Raw genomic sequence first — 22607 nt, 5'->3', positions numbered from 1 at the left:
TGGCACTGAAAATAGTGATTTATAACACTTTTTCACATTTGCAATCACTGCAGCATCCCCGTGATCACATGATCAAAATTCAGATACTTGCCAACTGACTCATATTTATGACGGTTCCAAGGTCATGTGACCTTTTGTAACCTTCTGACAAGCAAAGTCAATGGGGAAGCCAGATTCAATTTGACAACTGTAATACTAACTTGACAACTGCAGTGATTCACTTAACAAATCTCTCACTTAGCAACATAAATTTTGGGCATAAGGCAAGGACTACCCGTAATACAAAAGTAAATTATAAAGAATTTTTAAAATGACAGTTTGGAAGCGAAAATTTTAATAGTTTTCAAGATGGCATTTCATCTTTATAGCTGATCTGAAGATGTATATAAGTTATAAATATCTTAATTGAAAACTTACTGTTTGCATATGGTCGGCTTTAGATGCCACTGTCCTAATTCTGAATTACAGTTATCGTCAGCAAGACCATCATCATCACTACTATTCTCCTAGAAAAAAAACACACCTATTTTAATATGTCTGAAATCAGAGTTATGAGAAAAACAGGGATCTACTACATGATTTGAAGTACAAAAGCAGAAATTAAGTTTCCCCAAACTTTAACAACAGTAGCAATTAAATGTTACCTTCCAAATATACCTTTGAGATTTTTAAAAATTGGGGTAATCATATGTATGTATGTATGTATGTATGTATGTATGTATGTATGTATGTATGTAAAAGCATAGTAATCTCCATTTACTTCTGATACTTTATTCAAAAGAAATTTCTGAAATCATTTACCATATTTCATTATGTCTTTTGCATCTGCTCTGGGAGAAGAATCTCAAGTTGCTAATACAAATAAAGTACCGTGGATTTTGCGATCCTGGTATCTGCTTACTCTCCATTTCTAAAAAAGCTACATTGGAGCATTATTAAACAGTATAAAAGTAACCCAGCATATTTATCATCCTCTAACTTTTCTTAATAATGTTAATAATTGTAATGTAACGGTCATCAAAAATTGACCAGTCTTTAATTTCCATAATGAATTTCTTAGCATGGAAATAATTATTTCATTAGTAGAAACAGCTATTTTTTTAAAAAGTGTTTTCGCTTTTTGAGGTTAAGGAAAAAATAAGCCAAAAGTTCATTTAAGGTATTCAAATGCACTGTTGAAATGCCATCTCCCAATACACATAGGATTCTACCAAGTAATTTCACGAAGTCTTTGGGGACATATCAGTTTACACATCAAAAACTAATCTTGGAATCAGTGTTTATCAAAATGCATATTTCTTCATATACATGATTAAATTCTAATTTTAAAATTATATCATAGTACAGCATTAACTTTACAATCCTGTAAAATATTAAAGACACCTCTTTCACTCTTTTTCAGCAGTTAGAAGGCATGCATGCAACTCCACAGCTACATCATATTTTCTCCCCATTGATCCAATTAGAGTTGCAAAAAGCATTTGAATTAGCCCTCTTGTCTTTGGTTCATACAAATATCAATTATTTATTTGACCTGGAGGATACCCCATTCCATAACAATTCTGGGTGGCTTACATCTATCATTTGGAGGTGCACATAAATATGATTATGATAAAATAATTCTTGCACCAGCTCGAAAATGTATTTCTTCCTTTCAGAAGAATGACTCTTTCGAATTAAACACTGGATGTAAGTCAACATTGCACACTTATTTCATCAGTCAGCTCATTTGGTTGTAGAAATTAACATGATCAATGTAATACAAAACAGCAGGGACACGGATTGCCTTGAAACTATCTAACTATGAAATTGAAGGTTTGAAAGGTGGAGGAATCAAGTGAGAAACCAAATTTGCTGTTTTTGTCCAAGCATGAAACAAAATGTGGCTGTTTTGAATAGTATTATTTGGAATGTCCCAATGGCTATTTCTTGACTTATGACTGAGTTGTCCTTTTTCAGTTAGTTTCCAGTATAGCCAGGACAACAGTAGGTCCTAGTTAATTGCTCTAGTTTAGATAGGTTCAGATGGTGCTGGAGAAAAATTACTGGGAGAAAAGAAGATAGTTGCAGCTACTGTATCTTTCGGAATATAAGATGCACAGGAGTATAAGACGCACCAAGGTTTTGAAGAGGCAAATTTTAAAAAAAGTAGGTAGGTAGGTAGATAGAGAGATAGAGAGGGAGAGGGAGAGAAATACAGTAGGGAGAGAGGGAGTGTGTGTAGGTAGGTAGGTAGGTAGGTAGGTAGGTAGGTAGGTAGAAGGATAGAGAGAGAGAAATAGAGAGAAATACAGTAGATAGGTAGGGAGAGAGAGTAGATAGGTTGATAGGTAGAGGGATAGAGAGAGAGAAATATATAGAGACAGACATACAGTAGATAGGTAGGGAGAGAGAGTAGGTACGTAGGTAGGTAGATGGAGAGGGAGGGAGGGAGGAAGAGAGAGAGAGAAAGAGAGAGAGAAATACAGTAGGTAGGAGAGAGAGGGAGTAGGTAGGTAAGTACATGTTTCCAGGGGTATTTATCCATGTGCTGAAGAAGGAAATCGCTGACAATCTGCAGCACCTAAGACTTTGTTTCTGGTGGCACAGCACTTGATCAATGCAATTCTCATCAATCAGTTAAAGAGCTTTCCAAAAGGGGGGAAAAAGTTTTTGCACTCTGCAAACTTCCCAAAAATGGCCTGTTTTTCACGAAAACAGGCCCATTTTATTTTTAAAAAAGGCATGAATAGCCTTAGGGAGGGGCTTGCAGAGTGTTCCTGATTGGGGGGAATAAAACAAGCAAAAAATGGGCCCATTTTTAGCAAAAACGGGCCCGTTTTTTGTCAAAAAAATTGCATGCATAGCCTTATGGAGGCTTGTAGAGTGCTGCTGGGGAGGGGGCAAAAAATGCCCCATTATTTGCTCATTTCTGCCCTCCCCAGCCTTCAGGAGCTGTCTGAAAGCCTCCATAAAAGTATGCACAGCCATTTTGGTGAAGGGGCAGGACTTCCGGACGCACAAAATGTTGTATTCGGTGTATAAGACGCACCCAGATTTTCAGCCTTTTTTTTGAGGAAAAAAGGTGCGTCTTATACTCCAAAAAATATGGTATATGCCTCATAAAAACTAAAGCAGAGTAACTTTTGTTGCTTTGGGGAAAATAGCATTCATTTGATAAGTATTTTCTGGCAATTTGGGATAGTTTTTTTGAGCTTTGGATGCGAGTACATGCTGGGCATATTGGTTCTCTTGTAAAGATTAAACAAATAAAAGGCTGCTGTTGTTTTTTGACAGCATGAATAACATTATTTATGCAATCCAAAAAGCAGTGGTAGACTTTTATTTGATTATTTTGTTGCTACCAGCTACATCTATGTGCTAACAAAAGCATCAGCATAGAAAAAAGAAGTTGCTTTATTGAATAAATAATCTGAAAAAGCCAAAAAGAAAACTTGATCAAGATGACTTGTTTTCCAGTTGTTTCTTTTATTTTATGCTCTTATTTATTTGTTTAAAATCAAGCCCTTCACCAAATCTGTAATTGATTAATATTCAGCATGGACTACCACTACTTTTGTGAGCTTAGAGTAAAAAGAATTAAGAGCAGCTAGCTGCACATCGCCGTTTACCGAGGTCACAACTCCCAAAACATTATGCCCCAAAAGCTGAAATCAAAAACATTTTTTTAAATTTTGTGCAAATCCTTAAAACATAGCCTTATACTAAAAATCTTTGCGTAATGAAGAGCATAAGATCACATAGAAAAGCAATCAGGGTACATACAGTTGCAGAAAACATATTTAAGCCTTTTATTGTTGTTGTTGTTTGCAAACTGACAAAAACTGATGATCTAGATGACTTTTAAAACACAATTTCCAGCCTACAGATGCAATTTATAGATGGAGTTGACCTTCTGCTTTCATTTGTATAAGGTGAAAGCTGGATTTTATTTTACTGGATTATTTTTTCCTTAAAAGATCAGATGTTTCAAACTACAAGGCTTTGAAATTTTTATTATCTAACTAGCTGTTAGTGAATTTCATTTTAAAAAGTACATGATTTAAAAAACTAAAAGTCAAACAATTGTGATTTTCAGTCCAGGATATTGAAGCACCTTTGACTTCAATTGTGAACTTCCAAACTAAACTCTTTGATAGTTAAAACAATTAATGTTGAAACAAAAGTTGACTTCTTAATTACTTTAAACTAAAAGAGTCAAAGCAGATAGTGGTATAATGCATTTTGATTTGTAGACTTTGGTAATGCAGAATTAAACTTTGTACAATTACTGAAACATTTATAAAGCAAACCAAACTGTGAGAAAGACAACTGAGAAAATGAATTCAAATTCCTTACAACTAAATTCCTTTTCCAAATATTTAATTTAAGCATATATCAGCAGATTACAGCCAAATCCAAGAAGCCTTTGGGCTATTACTGCCAGTATCTTGTACATTATTATAATTATTCTTGCAGATAAAACTGAGCAGCTGAGATATCTATTAACACATAACATTGCAGTAAGGAATCATTAAATAACTATTAGGAAGGGAAAAAAATGTAAATTCACATGCTTAAAAAAGGTGGTTAATTTTGCAGTAATTCTCTGGTTAGCAATATGGTTGACAAACTGTAAATGGTGCACACAGTTTAGCCAAAGATAACATCTGCTTTCTGGCTGCTCTTGGGAAATATATATAAAAATCACTGCTATATTTCCTGAGAAAATACCAAACCAAAGGAAACTGAGATACTTTCTGTCTTTCTGCAGATCGATGCATATATTTCCTCACCTCTTTGCTGTATAGAATATGCCTAGACCCTATATTGTGGAGGCTTCCTCAAAGAACAAAAAGCAGAAATTTCCTTTTCTTTGAATCTTTGTGAAAACTGATTTGAACAAAGCTTACATGAATGAAAAAAAAATCATATCTAGCAAATTTGAAGAAATATAATAAAATCAAACCTTACAAGTAATCCTAACTTTCTCTTGACAACAATAACTGTGTAGTAGTCTGTCTTTATGGAAGTACAGTACTTTTTGTGATCAGAAAAATGGGTAAAGCTTGCCTTCTAGTGGATAGTACTGGAAATATGATTATGAAAGTGCCATCCAGAGAAGAGATTAGAGAAGATTGTAATATTTTTAATGAACATATGGCAGAGATACAGTAAAAAAATTCTAAGCATGCTTGCATGTGTCCGTGCACACACACACAAAACATTTCCACCAATGTACTGTATGAAACAAAATATCAATTGTTATCTTGCTACTTTATTTTAAAACAGTAATCAAAGCACTTGTCTGTTTGCTAATTTAGAGCTTGTTTTACCATGGTTTATTGAGTAACTCATTACAGATAGTCCTTGACGTATTAGCACATATTGGACTGATACTTCAGTCACTAAGTGATGGGGCTGTCGAGCAAGTCGTGCCCAATTTCATGACCTTTTTGCATGGTCATTAAGTGAATCAAATGCCCATTAAGCAAATTTGGCTTCCCCGCTGACTTTACTTGTTGGAACTCCCTTAGGAAGGTTGCAAACGGGACACTTGCAACAGTTACCAAGTGCCAAAATTTTTAGCATACGACCATGGAGAAGCTGCAATGGTTTAACGTGCAAGGCCCCTTTGTAAGTCACTTTTTTCAGCACCATCATAACTTTGAACAGTCCTTAAACAAATGGTCCTAAATTGAAAACCACCTGTACTGGCTTCTTTGCGATTTCATAGAAGTGTCATCAGTGTATCACCACCACCACCCAGAAACCTGACATACTGCACTCACTAACTAATAGCAAAGGCTTTTAAATACATTATGTTGATAAAACACTTTTATTGTATATATTAAAAAGTCATAAAGGCCCAGATGATCAGCCTACTTTAAACTGAAATCTCTTTGCCTAGTGTCTGTCTGTCTGTCTGGTCTCGGTCTCCTCTCCCCCTCAGATCAAAGGTTAATCCTAGGCTTTTTTCTCCTGTCTTTTCAAAACAATGGATTCTTAGTCATTTCTCTCATCTTTGTACATTGATATCTATTCTGTATTTACACAACTGTTCCATGTAAACTTGGTTCCTGCCTTCAATCCATAAAGTTTCCGAATGACAACTACAGCAAAAATTATTTACAGCTACTTAATATGGCTATATACAACATGATAATTCCAAACCAAGCAAACCATTTTATGGACTAGAAACATATTTGAACCCAGCCAATTACTGCAAGCTTGTTTAATGTCCTCGTGTATATCTCTCAAATTCACAAACTGAAATCATCTCAACTTTACCTATACTACAACAAACAATATTTTAAAACACAATCATTTTAACAAACTGTTCAAAGAATGATTATTACACTCATTATACTTGTACTGTATTCATTGTGCTTGTTTTCACTGTTTTTAAAACATTGTTGGAAAAGCTTACTCTGTATACAAAAATAACAATTACCTAACCATGTTGTTTTAGATGTTTTACCTGGTTATCTTGGTCTTCTGAAAAATCTATGAGCTCATCTTCATTTAGTTTATTGCTGTCAGCAGATTTTTCGCTACAGTTTAGCCTGATTTTCTGTAAACCATCTGTATTAATCATGATATTTAATGAAACAATATAAAGAAAAGAACATAAAGAAGCATTATCATAACTAGGCCAAAAAAGGTTAAATCTCCAAAGGAATATTACTTATTTATTATTATTATTTTTTAACATAAATCATTCTTCTTAAAAAGGATTCAGCTTTGTTTTGACAACTTTAAACTCCTTCCATCTTTGGTTGATATTGTTTGAATAAGTTACTATCTGTTCAGATCAGAAAAATATCACAAATCTAGAATAATACTATAATAGCTTATGAGCAATCCAGAGATCTTCTAAAAGACTTTCTTCAAAAAAAAATGTTGCGAAAATGAGGAAAGCCAAATAATATGCAAAGAGCTGATAAGGGATGCAAAATACACAAAACAAAATCATTGTACGTGACAAATAAAATTAAAGCAACAATGAAAAGTTGAAATGCATTTGGACAAGGAAATTGAACATGGAGGCCACTGGATGTCAAAAACTATTTAAGATATACTAAAGGCAGATAGGGAAATAGTAAGAAAACGGAATTTTCTGTTACTAAGGACACAGAAGAGATTTTTCAGGAGAAAGGTCAGATGAAAGGGGTATTAGAGTTCCTGTGAACAATTTAATGAAAATATCAATCCAATGTGCTACAATAAAAATGGTAAACTGAATACTTAAAATTATTAGAAGGAAAATAAAAATAAAACTGTTGCTACAATGGTCTTATACTTTTCAATGAATTGATTCAGTTCCCCGTTAAAAGCATCCAAAGTGCTTAATAGTATTTCAACTGCTGGCAGTAAATCCCATAAATTTCACTATGGGCTGTATATAAACGTCTGTTCTTCTGTTGGCTCCAAATTTCCTTGCATTTAACTTCAATGGATTCCAATATTGCATGAGAGACAATTTTTCTCTTTCTGTGTTACCTATGTTATGCATACTTTTATATGACTATCAACTATCTTATATCCTTTTTTGTTCCAGGCTAAATAAGACCCTATTGCTGCAATCTTTTTTCACAACAGGCCTGTTCTGACTGCCTAAATTTCTTGATTGCCTTGTTGCATCTTTTCTAGCTCTGAAATATCTTTCTTAAGCCTCAAAGACTGCACCAACTGCAATCTCACAATAGAGTTTCGGATGATCAGTGTCTAGTAATGCTGACAACTATTTGCTGCTTCTTAAACCATAAGCAGTATTTCTTAAGTTATGAGGAGCAACAGTCCTTAAGGTGCATCCAGCTGGCTACTTTGTGATATAGAATGATTGACTAAATATTTACTCTAATTCACAGATGGTTTTCTAGGATTCTCAGGTGGAAGTCCTCTCAATTAAGTTATCTCAGAAGCTTTCAATAAAGCTTTGGATCTTTTGTACTTAGAATCCAACATGAGGTCGACCTGAACGTTGCTTATAAAGATAACCTAAAATAGTTTTAAATATATAAATCTACCAGTACAAAAACAAATTATGTTAATAATTTCTGACTTAAGCACACTTCAACATTATAGTGGTTTGTTCATGAAATGTAGTTATGAGTACATACCCATTAGTGTCTCATCTACAATCTAAATACCATGCTCTAAATTACAGTTGTTCCTAAAGTACAACATTTTTGTACTTTTTAAAATTCCCTGATACTAAAACAAAATTAAATGGATAAGACTACATACCACTAGCTTGGATATGAATTTTATGTTCATTTTGCATTCCATTTGCCTCTGAAGTTTTCGGATCATGTTTAGGACATATGGGTTCCATAGTCCTGAATTCCTCTACAGTGCTGTTCAAATGATTTAGTTTTTTAAAGCCACTTTTCTCAGAAGAGTTTCTTTTGCAGTATAATGGTTCACTCTCCTCCGAATCCGTGTTTGTGTCAGTTAATTCTGCCATATGTTTTTTGCTGAACAATTTCCTTGTTAGAGGGGACTGCGGCAATAGATCCATTTCCGCACATACAGGAGATGAAGCACTTCTATCTTGATCTAAAGAAGACGACTTAACCTGTGGAGGTACATTTTCCTGGTAAAACGGGTTAGCCTCATATATTGGCTTCTCTAAACCTGGAAAACAGATGACAGCCAAGAACCAGTGGGCACTGCAAGTGAAAAAGAACAACAAAGGAATTTAAAACATGTATCTTCATAACATGTTCTTAAAGTATTCAATACATTTTCACAATGCTACCCTACCTCTTCTTCCTGATATGCTATATTTCTACACAACATCAAGCAAAAAAAACCCCACCTGCTCATTTGTCTTGCTCTAACATTAGAACTAAAATGGGAGGCCAGCAAATGAGGCCTGCCTATTCAGAGATATTTTGAGATATTCTTTCTATTCTGATATTGATATTGAATCAGTCCCTGAGAATAGAATTAGAGCATGTATCCCATTTAATTTCTTCCTGTTAAGAGCTGGAAGAGAAAGAATATGGTCTACTCCTTGCCACAAAGATGTTTAGAGCAGCTGTCAGGTATATTGAGGCATGTCACTATACCTCATTCTACCCACCCCACCCTCAAGTTTGAAGTGGAAAAGAAAAACTTTGGTATTAAGAATTCCCTTTTTCTAGGTGAAAGAAGAGAAGGGGAAGCCTGTGAATGCTTTTGAGGATCTCTCCATCATAGGTCCCAGTGGCATACACACCATATTACATCAGAATGTGTATGTTTGGTTCTGAACATAACCACAGTAGAACCTCTGGTCACGATCATCATTCGTTCCATAACGTTGGTCATGAACCAATTTGGTCATGAACCGAACCTAATTTTGGAAATTTGACAGTTACAAAAAAAATGACAGGGAAGGGGAAATTGGCTGCAAAAAATAATTGTGAATTTTTTGGACGGAACCCGATTTGGTCGTGGTCAGAAGCGTTCGTGACCAAAGGTTTTACTGTACCGTGATTTGTAAACTATGTTTTATAATTTACTTTACACATATATTATATAAATTAATCTTAAGTATGTTTTAGTTATTTTCATGTATTATGCTCAATAAGTAATTACTGTTAAAAGAAATAATATACAATGTGTGGATTCTACCAATATAAATGAAATTCTAATGCTCTAAACATTACTTACGCTTCATTAAGAGGAACAAAAATAAAATCTTTTTCAAAAATATCAACATGTCGTGTCCATGTTTTTACTCGGCCATGCCGTTTCTGCTGAATTCTGTGAATAAATTAAAAGGAAATGAAATGTGTTTATAATTTTTCAGAAGATATTTAGGGGATTAAGTATTATTTTTCTATCTATAATGAGAATTTATTAATTACTATATTGTAATAGTATCCATACTTCAAAAAGAGTTATTTTACAGTATAATTAGATATGAAAGTTGAAATAATTTGTCAAGGTATGCATGCTAGCTATAGCATATGATTGGTACCCTTCATTTATTGATATGCTCATTTCCATACTACTCAATTTAAAGTAAATAAATCCTAAGATGCTGTTACAATCTAGTTTATCATATATATATTTAAAGTCACAACCCCTGGTATGCCCAAATATGGGAGGAAGGTCACACTTCCACTCTCTGTCTTCGGCTCGTCACAAGAGACCATCCAGACAGAAACCCAATATTTTTTACTGTTGCCTTTTTGTTACATTTGTTATATTTATGCTGATAAATAAATAAAGGGAGACTAGTATAGATCTATTTCAAGCTATTTAGCTCTCATCAGCTAGCCACACCCTTGTTGGGAATCTAGCCACACCCTTGTTGGCAATAGAATCTAGCCACACCCTTGTTGGCAATAGAGCACAGGTTCGATTCCCAACAAGGGTGTGGCTAGATTCCCAACAAGGGTGTGGCTAGCTGATGAGAGCTAAATAGCTTGAAATAGATCTATACTAGTCTCCCTTTATTTATTTATCAGCATAAATATAACAAATGTAACAAAAAGGCAACAGTAAAAAATATTGGGTTTCTGTCTGGAAACCAAACATACATACATACATACATACACACACACACACACACACACACACACACACACACACACACATATATATATATACACATATATATATATACATACATACACACACACACACACACACACACACACACACACACCCCAAGAACACGAAGACCTTCAGTTTTTCCCAGCTAACCCAAGACTTGCATCTGTTTGTTTGATTGATTGATTAATTTTCCATCTTCCATACAGGAACTTATATTAGCATATTTATCTAACCTAGAAGCTCTAGATGTTATTGGATCCCAACATCAAATCAACATCATATTAAATTGTATGTGTTGGCTACAGGTAGTATTTGACTTACAACAGTTCGTTTAGTGACCGTTCGAAGTTACAATGGCATCGAAAAAAGTGACATTTTAGCAACCCCATGGTCATGTGATCAGAATTCAGATGCTTAGCAACTGGTTCGTATTTACGATGGTTGCAGTGTCCTGGGGTGTGTGTGCGTGTGTGCCATGTGATCACCTTTTGCGACCTTCTGACAAGCAAAGGCAATGGGGGAGCTAGATTCAGTTAATAACTGTGTTACTAACAATTGCAGTGATTCATTTAACTGTGGCAAGAAAGGTTGTACAATGGGGCAAAAGTAACTTAACAAATGTCTCATTTAACAACAGAAATTTCAGACTCAATTGTGGTCATAAGTCGAGGACGGCCTGTTTTTCTGTTAGACAAAGCTTGTCTAACTGAAATTTTACAAATATCTTTCAACTAGACTTACGTGAGCTTTGAAGTTTCTTGAAGGTTCCTTCTCTCTCTTTGATTAAGGCGTTTGTAAAAAAAGGAACTGAACACATGAATCCTATCTGCATCTTCTTTTTTTAACCTTTCTAGCACCAGATACCTTTATTTTGAAATAGAGAATACACACATATTTGGCACAAAGTTAGAAAATAAAACCACAATTTGCAATTTGCTTTAAATGTTTTTAAAAGTAACATTTCAAATCTTTTATTTGAACCATCTGAACTATTTTGCCTTTGCGTTCCAACCAGAACATGGCCTCTGAAGTGACATTACTAAATGAGGGGGAGCATCCAAATGCAGTGAAACTTTGAAAGAAGTTTTAGAACATATTTCCAATACTAGTTTAATGTAATAATTCTCAAAAATGATCTGCTTCTTAGATTATTATTCAGCTACAATAATATCATGATACATTTGGGGAAAAATATTTAAAATAATGTTTTTTAAAGGGAACCCAAATCTTTGGTCTTTACAACAACAATGCTGAAAAAGCTAAATATATCAACTGTGGTAAGAGATAAACGGAGAGCTAATATTTTGCTTCTTCAGAGTATGGGAAAGTAACCATTCGAAACACTCTGCAGAAACTACAAAATCACTAACCAAAAGATATGCAAAAAAGTAAAAACTTCATTTTAGGACTAATGAGAGGCTTCTGACTTCATGGCTGGATCACCATATTTCATTTTTAAATACCCCTGTTCTCCCCTATTTGTTTATTCATTTAATATTGTGCCAGATAAAGAATTCTGGAGAACGCAAAACCTTAAATCCTCCTCTGTGTTATTTTGACTACTTCTAACAAAGGTTTTACTTAGCTCTGAATGTTGAATTTTAATATTTAAGGGATTTTTCAATTAACTTTATATGAAATGGACACTACACAACTTACTTTAAATAAAAATCAATTATTACGTCATTTAAAAATTCTCCTTCAATTAAACATTGAAGATCTTCATTGGTGACAGAAATACCCCCTTTTGCTGGAGGAGGCGGATAAACTATCAACCTGCAAAGAAACAAATATCAAGTAAGCTGAAGTCATATAATGTTAAAACATTACAAAAAGAAGAACCAAGTCTTACTTTTCTATGGGACCAATGAAGACGGTATGTGGCTCTCCACTTTCATCATCTTCAAAGAACTGGAACTGTGTTGCATTTTGCAGCTGCATTTTAGAATCAGAGACAACCTTAAGAAAATTAAGAAACAAGTGTCATAACATATATTTTTTTTTTTTATTTTAAACACATAAACAGATCCACAAAAACAAACACATGACTTAAAACAACATAGGAACAAGAAGTTCCATCGTATATCATACAGCAGTTCCGTATCGGTTTCTTTACAGTTAGTGTTTTCCCTTCTATACATTTCTATCTTGCATTCATGGTCCCCTTATTCGTTATCCATTTTTATGTACAATTCTATATTTATTTATACTTAGCTATTTATAACCAAATATTGTTTACCTATATTGTGCTTTATATTCTTACTATCATTTATTCTCTTACATACAATTATAGGTATACATTCACATAGTTATTCTTTTTCTTTGCCATTCTTATACTTTTGTTATTCCATTTAAAAGGTTATAATGTACAGTTTGAGTTGCTTTGTTTACCATCCCTAGCGCCTGTTGTAACACAACCTTATTATCCCTTTCTTTTCATAACATATTTAAATCCTTGCTGACAAAGGAACAATATTACACAACTCTTATTTTTCTTAAGCAATTATTGAAATACAATAAAACAAATTGTAATCATAGTGGATCATTTGGATATCACTTTAGGCACTATTTCCAGCTTCCTTGTCAGCTTTATGTACTATTGTTTCTAAAGAATCTGCTCCTCATTTCCTTACTCACTTCACACACTCTCCAGATCTAGCTAATAATCTTACTTACTCTGTTTAAAACAGTTCTCTATATTATATGCTTTTTTTTATAAAGAATTTTTTTAAAGGGGCAGTTGAAATATTTGGCAGTCCATTCAGATGCTATCACCACACTTTTAATGTAATGGATGACACTGTCCTTAATCCCATTTCTGTTGTGAGAAAAGGCTGAGTCTTTCTCCATAGAGACTTGGTGAAATGTGTGACTTGCAATCATTATGTCTGAACCCTAAATCCTGGCTTACTCTTGGTTTATATGACAAAGCAAACCTCCCATCAATTCACAACACCAACCGTCAACAGAATCATTCCTCTAGTTTAACTGTTTTCTTCTCTTCTTTTCCCTCCCTCCTAGCAGTTCCTCCTCAAATATAAAACAGAGATGGAGATCTACTTCCAAATGTCAAATGGACTTCAGAAATGTAGCATAAAACACAAGAAAAATTATCTTGAAAACAGAAAATGTGTGTATATGCACGCATACACATACACGCACAGACCTCTTAAATAAAATATCCAGCTTCACTGCCTTCAAATACAGTTAGCATACTAGGACAGGCAGATAAGCACAATATATACCCCTCCTCCCAAATAACCACCAAAACAAAACCAGAAAATAAAAATACAGATAAAGTATTAAAACGAAAAGATGATCACCCTCATAATAACTCGCATGAACAAAACACTTCATCCCTACACAGGAACACAATGCATCACATCTGATTAGGGTGCTGGCCTAGAAACCAGGACACTTCTATTCCTGCCTTAAGCATGAAAAGCGGCTGGGTGACCTTGGGCCAGTCACTCTTTTCCAGCCCAACCCACATCATAGGGCTGACATTGTGAGGAAAACAGGAGGAGGGAAAAATATTATGTATGTTTGTCACTTTGAGTTACTTATAAACATAATCAAGGCAAGATAAAAAAAAAAATCTAACCCACCTCACAAACAATACAAAACAACAGTAGCAACCCTATCTCTAGATTTAAAAAATTATTCCATGAACTAAAACACACAAACCCACAGACCTAAACAGAAACCAAGCAGGAAGAACAACCTTGTATTACTAGCATATTACTAGCATACCAGTAAAACAAACAAAGGAGAAACAAACCAGGAACGAAGTGTCATGTGAATACTTCTCTCCTGTGATAGACTAGCTCTTTCAGACTTTGCTAGCTTTTAAATATCTCCGGACGCGCTTCAAGGTGCTGGTTATTACCTTTAAAGCCCTACATGGCCTGGGACCTGGCTATCTGCGAGACCGCCTCCTGCCACATACCTCCCAACGGCCGATAAGATCTTATAGGCTGGGCCTAATCCAGGTACCGTCGACCAGGCAATGCCGACTGGCGACCCCCCGGGGGAGGGCCTTCTCTGTAGCTGCTCCGGCCCTGTGGAACGATCTACCCGCAGAGATCCGGGCCCTTCGCACTCTCTCGGCCTTCTGAAAAGCCACTAAAACCTGGCTGTTCCGGCAGGCTTGGGGCTGTTGACTCCATAAATGAGGTCCAGCCCCATTTAGGTTTGAGTGCATGGTGTGTTACTTTTAAATCTGTTTTTCTCTTTTCTCTATATTTTAGTTTTTTATTTTATTCTTGTATTTGTAAGCCGCCTGGAGTCCGACGGGATTGGGTGGCATATAAATTTATTAAATTACAATTACAATTAAATCTTCATAATAAAAACCTTAGTCTTTACAATAAAATATTTTACATTTTTTCAGTTTATACATAATCTAAAAATAGGTTTGTGTTTTCTTTAATGGAATATTTTAGACAACATTATATATAAAATAGTGGGAATAATAATAATTCTTTAAAAGAGTTACATGTTTTGTTTTGCTTTCTTTAGGGACACTGCTTCCTCTAGTATCTTCAAAAGATTTTGTAAAGGCCACAAGCCTACTGTTTGCTTCTTCAAACGTAATTTTCACAAAAAATTCAGAAATGTTGTTCCTGATACCAATTTCGGTTATTAATTTTTCAAATATTGCATTTGCATGAGGATCAAGACTTGTCTCAAAAATTAAAATAATGTATTGTTCCTCTGGATCTATGAAAAAAGAAAAAAAATGTTAAAAGCCCATGAATTTATTATAAATTTAATATTGTAACATACACTGCAATCAAAATTCTTCTTTTAGGTTTACATATTGTTCTGTAGAAATAGATAATTACAAGCAAGAGGCCTCGATCAATATATTAAAAAATCTCCACATGAAGAGACTATATGTTGGAGCCATTGATATAGTTATCTGTGTGTTTTGAACATAATATTTGCATGTTGATCATCTAATTTATTTGAGTAAAAAGGCAGCCTGGGGTTAATACAACATGTCCACAAACACATTAGTATTGTATTCAAATATCTCTGAACTGAAGTGCTGGATGAAAAATAATTTTAAAACTATTGTCTTAAAGACAATAGTTCTTAATCTAATGTTGTTCCATTGAAAATGCATTCAATTTCTGTAAGTTTCAGAATGCTGAATTCACAAATGCTCCTTTTAAATAGAATAGTTTAGTTTGCTTTTACTAGGCTCTTGCCAAAATAGTTTACATCATCGGACAATTTTATTACTCAAAAATAAGAATCTCTACTAAGAATGTAAAAATAGCATATATGCGTTACCATTATTTACAGCTAAACTTGTACGTATTAACCCAAAGAAATGAATTATTTTTGGCGTTAGTAAAAAGGAGAAATAGTCTAGAAATCTAAAAATTCAGATTCCAAAGGTGCTGTTGCCATGATAGTAAAAAATAAGGTTGTTAGGGCATGATAATGCCTAATGTGGCATTGGCTACAAAGCACATGTGGATATAAGGATTATTGCCAAGGATTTTATAGGCTCGAGAAAATTCCAAAGGGGCTCTGCGAAAATGCACAGCCCCCATTTATGAATCACAAAGTGACAATGAACCTTGTATTATTTATATATTTTCAGAAAACAGCATGAAAACTAATCTAGTTTACCATAGTCTAGTCTGCTCATAAAATTCTAAAAAAAAAAAGATCATAACAACATTTACTTACTTGCTCCTTTACAATCATACCAGACATTATCTTTTTCCCTATTCATCTTCAGATGTGATCTTAAACTTTGGCAGGCAGCAGGTACAGTTTGCAAGAAAACCACTGGCAATTTGCGTACACCACACCATTCACACTTTGTAAGTTCAGACGTTTTTAAATTAATATCTCTAGTATCATTTTCTGACTCTAAAAAAAAATAAAAAATATTCAATCAAAATTTCATTAGTACTCATTCAAAATGATAGCAAACTGTTATCAGAATAAACCAGTAACATCCAAGGTTAGTCTATATTTGTACAGATTAAATGATAAAATATTTCCTAGTCAAACACATTTGAGTTTTTGCCTGACAAAATGAATTTTAAAATGATTTTTTTTTAAAAGGTAAACACAGAAAGAATATTGTTATTTCAAAGGTTATAAAAAAAACAAAAGTCAGATTACAATGTTAGTTATTACTTCATTTTTTTTTGGGTCCATCCAATATTACATTGTGGGGAACAAAACCCATTATTCTCTGAAGTTAACTTCAAAGCTTTAACCATTAAGAGATTGAACTTTGGAAGGTATCAAATTAAAACCTGTTCTACAAACAGAATGGGAAGTGGGCATTTTTTTCAAATTTATTCCAAAGGGATATTCTGTAGGAAGTTACCAAGAAAGTCCAAATATGAAAGGAGCAGTCTACTAATACAATGCTAGGCAGTATGTTCATCAGAAAAGAAATGGGCTTGGATAGAAGATTATCACCACAGTCCAGGCCTTCCGCACAGCCCTGAAGACCTGGCTATCCCGTCAGGCCTGGGGATAGGATTACTCTCACCCCGCCCGAATGTTGAATGAATGTTGTGTTTTTATGGATAATTTTCTTTTATTCACGATTTTTTTTCCTTTAAGTCTTGTCTTGCACCCCCTTCCCCTCATTATTGTAAGCCGCCCTGAGTCCCTCCAGGGAAAAGGGCGGCATATAAATTCTTAATAAAATCTAAAAAAATCTAAATCTATCAACCTATGTAGGAGAAGCAGCTGAGTCCCCCCATTTCACATCCTATACTACTCTGGAATAGCTTTAGGGCCCAATGTTTTTTTTTGGGGGGGGAGTTGGCTAGGAGATAGAGTTCCCCTTCGGGGGAAAAGGGCGGCATATAAATTTAATAAATCTAATCTAATCTAATCACAACTGCAAATCCCTAATTTTTCTCCCTAGAATATTTCTAGTTTGCTCATACCTCTATGAACCAACTCCCTTGCCTAAAAAGAGGCTACATAGTATGGCCTCTAAAACTATAGCTCTGAGATTCTATTTTCACCAAAAGAAGCAACATACATCTCATTTGTAATGAAAGCATAGAGTTAGGTTGCACACATGCATTAGTGAAGGAGACTGCATTAGTTTCAATATTTTTATAATATGAACACGATTATGATTTTGTATGAGCTTCAAAAGTTATTTTGTGACATTTGAATTATTGTTTTGCATATCCATAAAATGACATGTGGCTTAAACCAGAAGAAACATAAATTATTTTATTTATTGAACAAATTTGTATGGCCACCCTCATTATTATGATTAAATACAATATTTAAAAAATTCAAAGCATAAAACCCATAGAGTTTATTTCTTCAACCACTACCTAAATATTGGTACTGCACTTTGAACATTAAATACTGGAAATTATTGCTAGTATCTATGAAAATCATTTCATTTATTGTCTTGAATTGGTCTATTAATATCCTAAAAAATGTATTTCAAATGTTTGAATTTGCCTTGGTATTTAATATGTTATATATAAGCAAGTCAATTCCTGATTAGTTAAGAATACTGGCATATTAAATATTTTATCCCAACAGAATAAACACGTACAAAGAAACAAATATGTAATTTCCAACTAATATATTTATCACATACAACAATATGAAGAAAAATTATAACAGAAAAAGAAAAATACTAACCTTCCAAACGTATCTCAATATAGTCTAAACAAAACTGAAAAAGAAAATTTATATTACTACAGGTATAAGTTCTCATTAACAACCCATGATTTGAAATTATTCACAATAAATTTAAACCAAGACCATACAGAAATGTACTGTCCTATGTCTGCTTCAGTGTAAAGACGGAGACTTGCCAAATTTTGTTAATAATTTTTTTTCAAAATTTGGGACATAAGCATTCTTCCATGAGTACATAATCACTTTTTTTTGTTAACAATCCAAATTCATATATCCAAACCTCTTCACAGACTGAAGGATTTGATATTTTTGGAACAGTTTAATAATATATTAACACCTTTCACTCCCAATTCTCAAGAATACAGCTAATTATATAGGTATCTTCAAATTACAACTGGGCATTTAGTAACCGTTCAAAGTTACAATGGTAAAAATGAAAAAATCACTTATGAGCGTTTTTCAACCTTACAACCCTTACAACTCCATGGTCACATAATCAAAATTCAGACACTTGGCAACTGACAATACCAGATTCTTCTGTTCCAGAAATCACAGGATGACAGCAGAGTTTTTCTTCTATTCTTTTTGTCACCACCTAATTTCCCTGCAGGTTCTAAAACCCAATATTTGCTACATCTAGCATTTTAGGATCTGCTCCAGATTCTGAACTAACAGAAGCCAGAACAGGGAAACAATAATGGATCTTATTCAGTTTGAAAACTGACTGGCCCAGGTCAGTGACAGAATGCATGAGAGACAACCTGTTTGCTCTATGCACCAAACAAATAGAAACATTTTCTGTGCATAACTCTAAAAAGTACAATTCTATCACATCTGCCTACTCCTTACCATTCTCAAAGATCCACGCTAATTTCAAATAATTTTTAACTACATCTTTAGATTCTCCACTGTTATAAAACAGAATTGACAAACCCCAAATCTATTACTTTACTTACAATTACAGGATCCATCACCATTTTTCGCAGAGTTCCTATTCTTATACTCCGACAGTTTAATATGACACTTTCATAAGAGTTCTGATATTTTGAAGGTATTATGACATCAGTCACAGCTTCTTGGGGGAAAACTTTTCGACGCTTTATAGGAGCGTTGGATACAATGTTGCCAAACTGTAAAATAATTAACATAATCATCATAATTTATGAAAAATAATTATAACATGCTTTTAAAACATATGGGCTATGCAGAATTACTGAAAACTGGCCAAAATATTCGCAAGTGAAACTTTTTTTTTAACTTTCAGAATATTTGTGCAAATAATGTAAATATTAAAAAGTATGTCAGTGGCACACTCTATATACAAATTCTGAATGGGATCTGTATGCAACTCTTCTGAATTTGAATTAACTGCTCCCATATCATACACATAATTTATTTAAAGGTATTTTCCACATAAATAATTGCAACACAAAGCAGGATAACTCTAAAGTCATAAGAAAAGTATAAAAATAAAGTCATATAAATGTTTTTCTTTAGTGTTTTTCTAATGTTCATGCAACATCTCTTTATTACAAAGAGCCCTAAGCAAATAGATGTATCCTTCAACAGACGTCAAAATATAGCATCAATAGGCCTTCATTTGGGTAGAAAGAAGATTGCTCCAGAAGATAAAAGACGGAAAATCCCTTTCTTAGATTATCATCATGTGACATCTCCAGAAGATGATGTCACCAATATAATTTCTATTACTTACTAGAATGATATAATAGGCCTATAATTACAGATGCAATAGTTCAGTAACTTCATTCTAGGCTGTGTTTGTGTTTATGAGCCACAGTGGCCCAGTGGTTAGAGCGCAGTACTGCAGGCTACTTCTGCTGAATGCCGGCTGACTGCAATTTGGCAGTTTGAATCTCACCAGGCTCAAAGTTGGCTCAGCCTTCCATCTTTCTGAAATTGGTAAAATGAAGATCCAAAATTGTTGGGGGAAATATGCTGACTCTGTAAACCGCTTAGAGAGATGGCTGTAAAGAACTCTAAAGTGGTATATAAGTCGAAGTGCTATTTCTTCCTTCTTTTCCTTGTACTGTCATTGTAAACTGAAAATCTCATTTAATTTAGTTGTACAAAATGCAATGACAATAAAGTAAACTATTGCTATGACAAAGTTTCTCAACCTTGGTAGCTTTAAGATTTGTGAACTTCAACTCCCAGAATTCCCCGGCCAGCATGTGTTAGGGTTTTAAAACTAGGTTTGTCAACATACTATCTATGGACATCAACTCTCCTTAACACTCTAGTACTTAGTACTGGAGTATTACAACTTACTCGCACCTATTAATTTAAACCTAATAGGTTTTTTTTTTAAATAAAACACTGACCCAAATTTTATGAGGCTTTAGAAAATCTTTCAAGATTCTAAAGCATAAAAAGAAGCCAAACTCTCACGAAATTCTTACATGAATGCTAAAATCTCTTAAGTACTTGGGTGCACCAATGAGTCAATGGGCAGGAATGTTCGGTGCCTTTAAGGCATTGTTTATTTTGGGTACAGTTCCTTTCTGGATTCTTGTGCCTTACTTCTTTTCTTGAGGGAAAGATGGTATCTCCCCACTGTTATCACCCTAAGCATTAATAGTCAGGAAGCATTGTTATGTATAAGCCATCTTTCACAAAAGATTCTGTGTGTTCAAAATGAAGAACTCGTACATTCCATTTGAACTGACACAGGTAAGGGTTTCACAAAAAGTGGCACATGCAGATTTTACATATAAGATATATCAGAGTGAGAAGAAATACTGTCATGAAAAATATCCTACTCATGTACATCTATCCGAACTGAATATATAAAATATACGAGCTGACAAAACATAAAACCAGTGCCAAAACAGTTCTAAAAGTACATTACAAGCAGTACAGTATATTTCAGAAGCACTGAACACAAAGTTAAAAACAACAGTGATGCTGAAACTGTTCCATTGATTTTAATAAGAGGTTTATTTTGATTTAATCACATACCTCCCTCCCCTCCCATGTACACCTTTTAAAAAAAACCAGGTACAAGGCCTATAAAGTGGAAATAGAAGGCCAATGTAGCAATATTGATACTTATTTAGGACCTACTCTATTTAATTTGGATTCTTAATTCCATTATAGAGACACTGGACAACAACACTGTATTTGAAATTACCAGATTCTATTTTCATCTCATTTTGTATCAACTCTACAGTGTTAGTCGTTAAATTATTCATATACAGTAGATGAGAGATTATGGCATTTGTGTCTAACACTGTGTGGACTGTATAAATATTATATTATTTTGATTCATTTTACCTAGTGGATTGCTGTAAAGCATATTTGCATATTTTTAAACAAGTTCATAACTTAGAATACCCCTACAGAGAGCTGCTGCCATGACTATTAAGTCTTTAGATTAACATACCGTGAAAGTTGTCCCCCTTGACAGCACTCAAGGAGCCTGTTCATGGTGCATTTTTGTCTTTGTTTATCCAATTCTTGCAGTGATGCTCAAACTAAAAAACAAAAATCCCCACCATGAAATCCTTACAGTGAAGTGCTATTAATTGGGACAATTTTCAATGTATTTTAATTTAAGGATGCTTTTCCTTGTGGAATCAATTTATCTCCTGAAATTGATTTACACTTATCAACAAAACTGTTACAACCACTCCCTTGGGCTGTTTTCCATGTTTTTAATTCTACAGGAATAGAAGCAACACGGAAGTGATGGGCAACATGGAGATAATATCCTCTTTGGTCAATTTAAGTGTTCCATCTTTGAAAACGATGTGGTTGTCGGTCTTTGATTTCATTCTTCTTACACAGTTCCTGTGATTTCAACAATCAAATTTAACATGGAAAGCAGTACAGAAAAGTGGTTCTCATTCTATGGAGGCAGGTTTTAACTAATGTCCCGATCCAGCTAACAGCTTTAATTACATCAAAGGACTCATTCATATCCAGTGAGATTTCATTTCTTTGTGTTTATAGTGGTGCCTACACTTGATCTTCAATATTGCATTTAATAGTGTTTTGTTTTTTTTAACATCATTCAAATTTCAAAAATACTTTGACATACTGTTTGGGAAACCTGAAATTTTTCACAAAGCCTAGTAGTTATTAACTGTGCAATTCTTCACTTTGTGTTTTAGGGAGCCAACATGCATATCTGGTAAATATCTGATTGATATAAAAAAAGATAGCTATACAGTAATCCCATTGAAAGATAATTGGTTATAGATTAGAAGAATAAATGTACGCTTGACTCTTGAATTCTATTCATAAAGAAGCAAGCGCTTTCTTCCTATATTCAGAACCACTGATGTACAGGAGTATTTTCCCATTAAGATAACATGATGTATATTATGCAGTCACTATCCTAAGTTTCCACTCACACAGGGAAATCACTGATAAGCTTACATATTCATTTCACC

The 22607-nt window shown here is 34.0% G+C and overlaps 1 protein-coding gene across 4 annotated transcripts in view; it reads right to left on the bottom strand.

Moving 5' to 3' along the window:
• The window catches only part of SENP6 (SUMO specific peptidase 6), a 66368-nt gene that overhangs the window by 5648 nt on the left and 38113 nt on the right, over positions 1 to 22607 (bottom strand). For all 4 annotated transcript variants that reach the window (XR_004255178.1, XM_032215286.1, XM_032215287.1 and 1 more), the window contains exons 10-20: positions 19149 to 19322; positions 18193 to 18226; positions 16240 to 16425; positions 15032 to 15255; positions 12386 to 12492; positions 12193 to 12309; positions 11275 to 11397; positions 9643 to 9735; positions 8230 to 8654; positions 6461 to 6564; positions 418 to 506 (exon numbers count right to left, since the gene is read on the bottom strand). Coding sequence is in view for 3 of the 4 variants with exons in the window: in XM_032215286.1 (XP_032071177.1) it covers positions 418 to 506; positions 6461 to 6564; positions 8230 to 8654; positions 9643 to 9735; positions 11275 to 11397; positions 12193 to 12309; positions 12386 to 12492; positions 15032 to 15255; positions 16240 to 16425; positions 18193 to 18226; positions 19149 to 19322 (1676 nt within the window). In the remaining variant the exon portion in view is untranslated. The remainder of the gene's footprint in view (positions 1 to 417; positions 507 to 6460; positions 6565 to 8229; positions 8655 to 9642; positions 9736 to 11274; positions 11398 to 12192; positions 12310 to 12385; positions 12493 to 15031; positions 15256 to 16239; positions 16426 to 18192; positions 18227 to 19148; positions 19323 to 22607) is intronic.

The sequence above is a fragment of the Thamnophis elegans genome, chromosome 4, assembly GCF_009769535.1.
Source record: "Thamnophis elegans isolate rThaEle1 chromosome 4, rThaEle1.pri, whole genome shotgun sequence".
Taxonomy (NCBI): Eukaryota; Metazoa; Chordata; class Lepidosauria; order Squamata; family Colubridae; genus Thamnophis; species Thamnophis elegans.
The sequence above is the reverse complement of the archived record's forward strand: the minus strand, read 5'-3'. Positions and strand labels throughout refer to the sequence as shown.